Source organism: Mustela lutreola, chromosome 8 (assembly GCF_030435805.1).
Source record: "Mustela lutreola isolate mMusLut2 chromosome 8, mMusLut2.pri, whole genome shotgun sequence".
Classification (NCBI taxonomy): Eukaryota; Metazoa; Chordata; class Mammalia; order Carnivora; family Mustelidae; genus Mustela; species Mustela lutreola.
Window position 1 is genome coordinate 58,732,415 of NC_081297.1, and position 1,815 is coordinate 58,734,229.

At 36.6% G+C, this 1,815-nt stretch overlaps 1 protein-coding gene across 1 annotated transcript; it reads right to left on the reverse strand.

Moving 5' to 3' along the window:
- Positions 1 to 358: 358 nt before the first annotated feature.
- Positions 359 to 1,300, reverse strand: LOC131839731 (olfactory receptor 6C76-like). Its single transcript, XM_059187477.1, has one exon. It carries the CDS (start codon positions 1,298 to 1,300, stop codon positions 359 to 361), a length of 942 nt encoding a protein of 313 aa, XP_059043460.1.
- Between the last annotated feature and the right edge of the window lie 515 nt (positions 1,301 to 1,815).

Genomic DNA, 1,815 nt, shown 5'->3' on the forward strand with positions numbered 1-1,815 from the left:
TTACTGTAATACTGAATGCTTAAGCACTGGAAGAAAGAGCTTTTTAGGATTGCTTAGGATTTTGCCTCGCTTTGATTGGTGTACAAAGAGAAAGTTCTTCCAATGATTGTTAAAACTAAATTCTGGCATTCTTGTTAAGTGTTATCCTCATTTATGTGACATCAAATCATTCATGCTTAGAAAATTTTTAGGGCATGTAAATGGGAAAGGATAGTTGAACTAAGTGAGGCCAAAATAGAATAAATGGAGAATAAGAGTTGAAGGAAAGGAAATTGAATATCACAGTGATTGGAGAATATAGCAATGTTAATATTGTGTTAGACATAGGTTCTATTTAAAATTGAGGTCATGAATTTCTCTATGATGACAGTTTATTTGAGAAGCATTTGTTGGTTAAGTTCTTAAAAGACTGCTTTACCTGCTGGTTCCTTAAGGAGTAAATAAAAGGATTTAGCATTGGGGCAACAGAGGTATTGAGCACAGCTATACCCTTGGTCAAACCCACTCCTTCTTTTGCTGACGTTTTGACATACATGAAAATGCAACTTCCATAAGAAATAGAGACAACAATCATGTGTGAGGAACAAGTGGAAAAGGCCTTTCTCCTCTGTTCAGCAGAAGGGATTCTCAGAATCGTTTTAAGGATGAATACATAGGAAAGAACCACTAATATTAAGGTTACCATGAGTGTGAATACTGCCAGAAAGAATGCCATGAGCTCTAGGAATGTTGTGTCTGTGCAGGAGATCGACAATATAGGAGAAGAGTCACAAGTGAAGTGGTCAATGATGTTGGAGTCGCAGAAATCCAGTTGAAGTCCCATGATCACAGGTGGAAAGATAATGAGAAATCCAGCTAGCCAAGAGCTAATTACAAGCTGGTTGCAGACTCTGCTGTCCATTATTGTTGTGTAATGCAGTGGCTTGCAGATAGCTACGTACCGATCATAAGACATAGCAGTCAAAAGAAAAAATTCTGTTGCGCCAAGGAGTATGAAGAAAAACTCCTGTGCCATGCAAGAATTATAGGAAATGGTCATATCTCCCGTTATAATGCTGACCAGAAATCTAGGAATACAAACTGTTGTGAATGAGATTTCTAGAAAAGAGAAATTCCTAAGGAAGAAATACATGGGAGTTTTAAGGTGAGGATCTACCAGAGTGAGGGTTATAATTGTCAGGTTTCCAGCTAAACTCAGTATATATGTGAAAAACAGAAATAGAAAAATCAAAATATTTAGTTTTGGGTCATTTGTTAATCCCAGAAGAATGAACTCTTTCACAGATGTTTGATTTTTCATTTCTTACTGCTGACTTCTTCTAAGTCTGTAAATGCAAACAAAAAACAATGATTTTTGTGAGTTCAGGATTATTTTTTTTTTAAGATTTTAATTATTTATTTGACAGACAGAGATCACAAGTAGGCAGAGAGGCAGGCAGAGAGACAGAGGGAAGCAGGCTCCCTGCTGAGCAGAGAGAGCCTGATGCAGAGCTAGATCCCAGGACCCTGGGATCATGACCTGAACCAAAGGCAGAGGCTTTAACCCACTGACCACCCATGCATCCCCAGGATTATTTATTTATTTATTTTCTTTTGCACTTCTGCTGATTTAAAAAGTATGTAAGACATATATGGAGCAATGAATTGTCCATCAAATTGCATTGAATTTTGAAAATATATATGAGCCAGCACAAAGAAACTTATGCCTAGTATCTTCCTTTTAGACCATTAGCCATTTAACATTGAGTAAGTTACTTGATAGGTCTCATGAACACATCTGTATATGAAAAATATACTTATCAAATGTTTTACTTT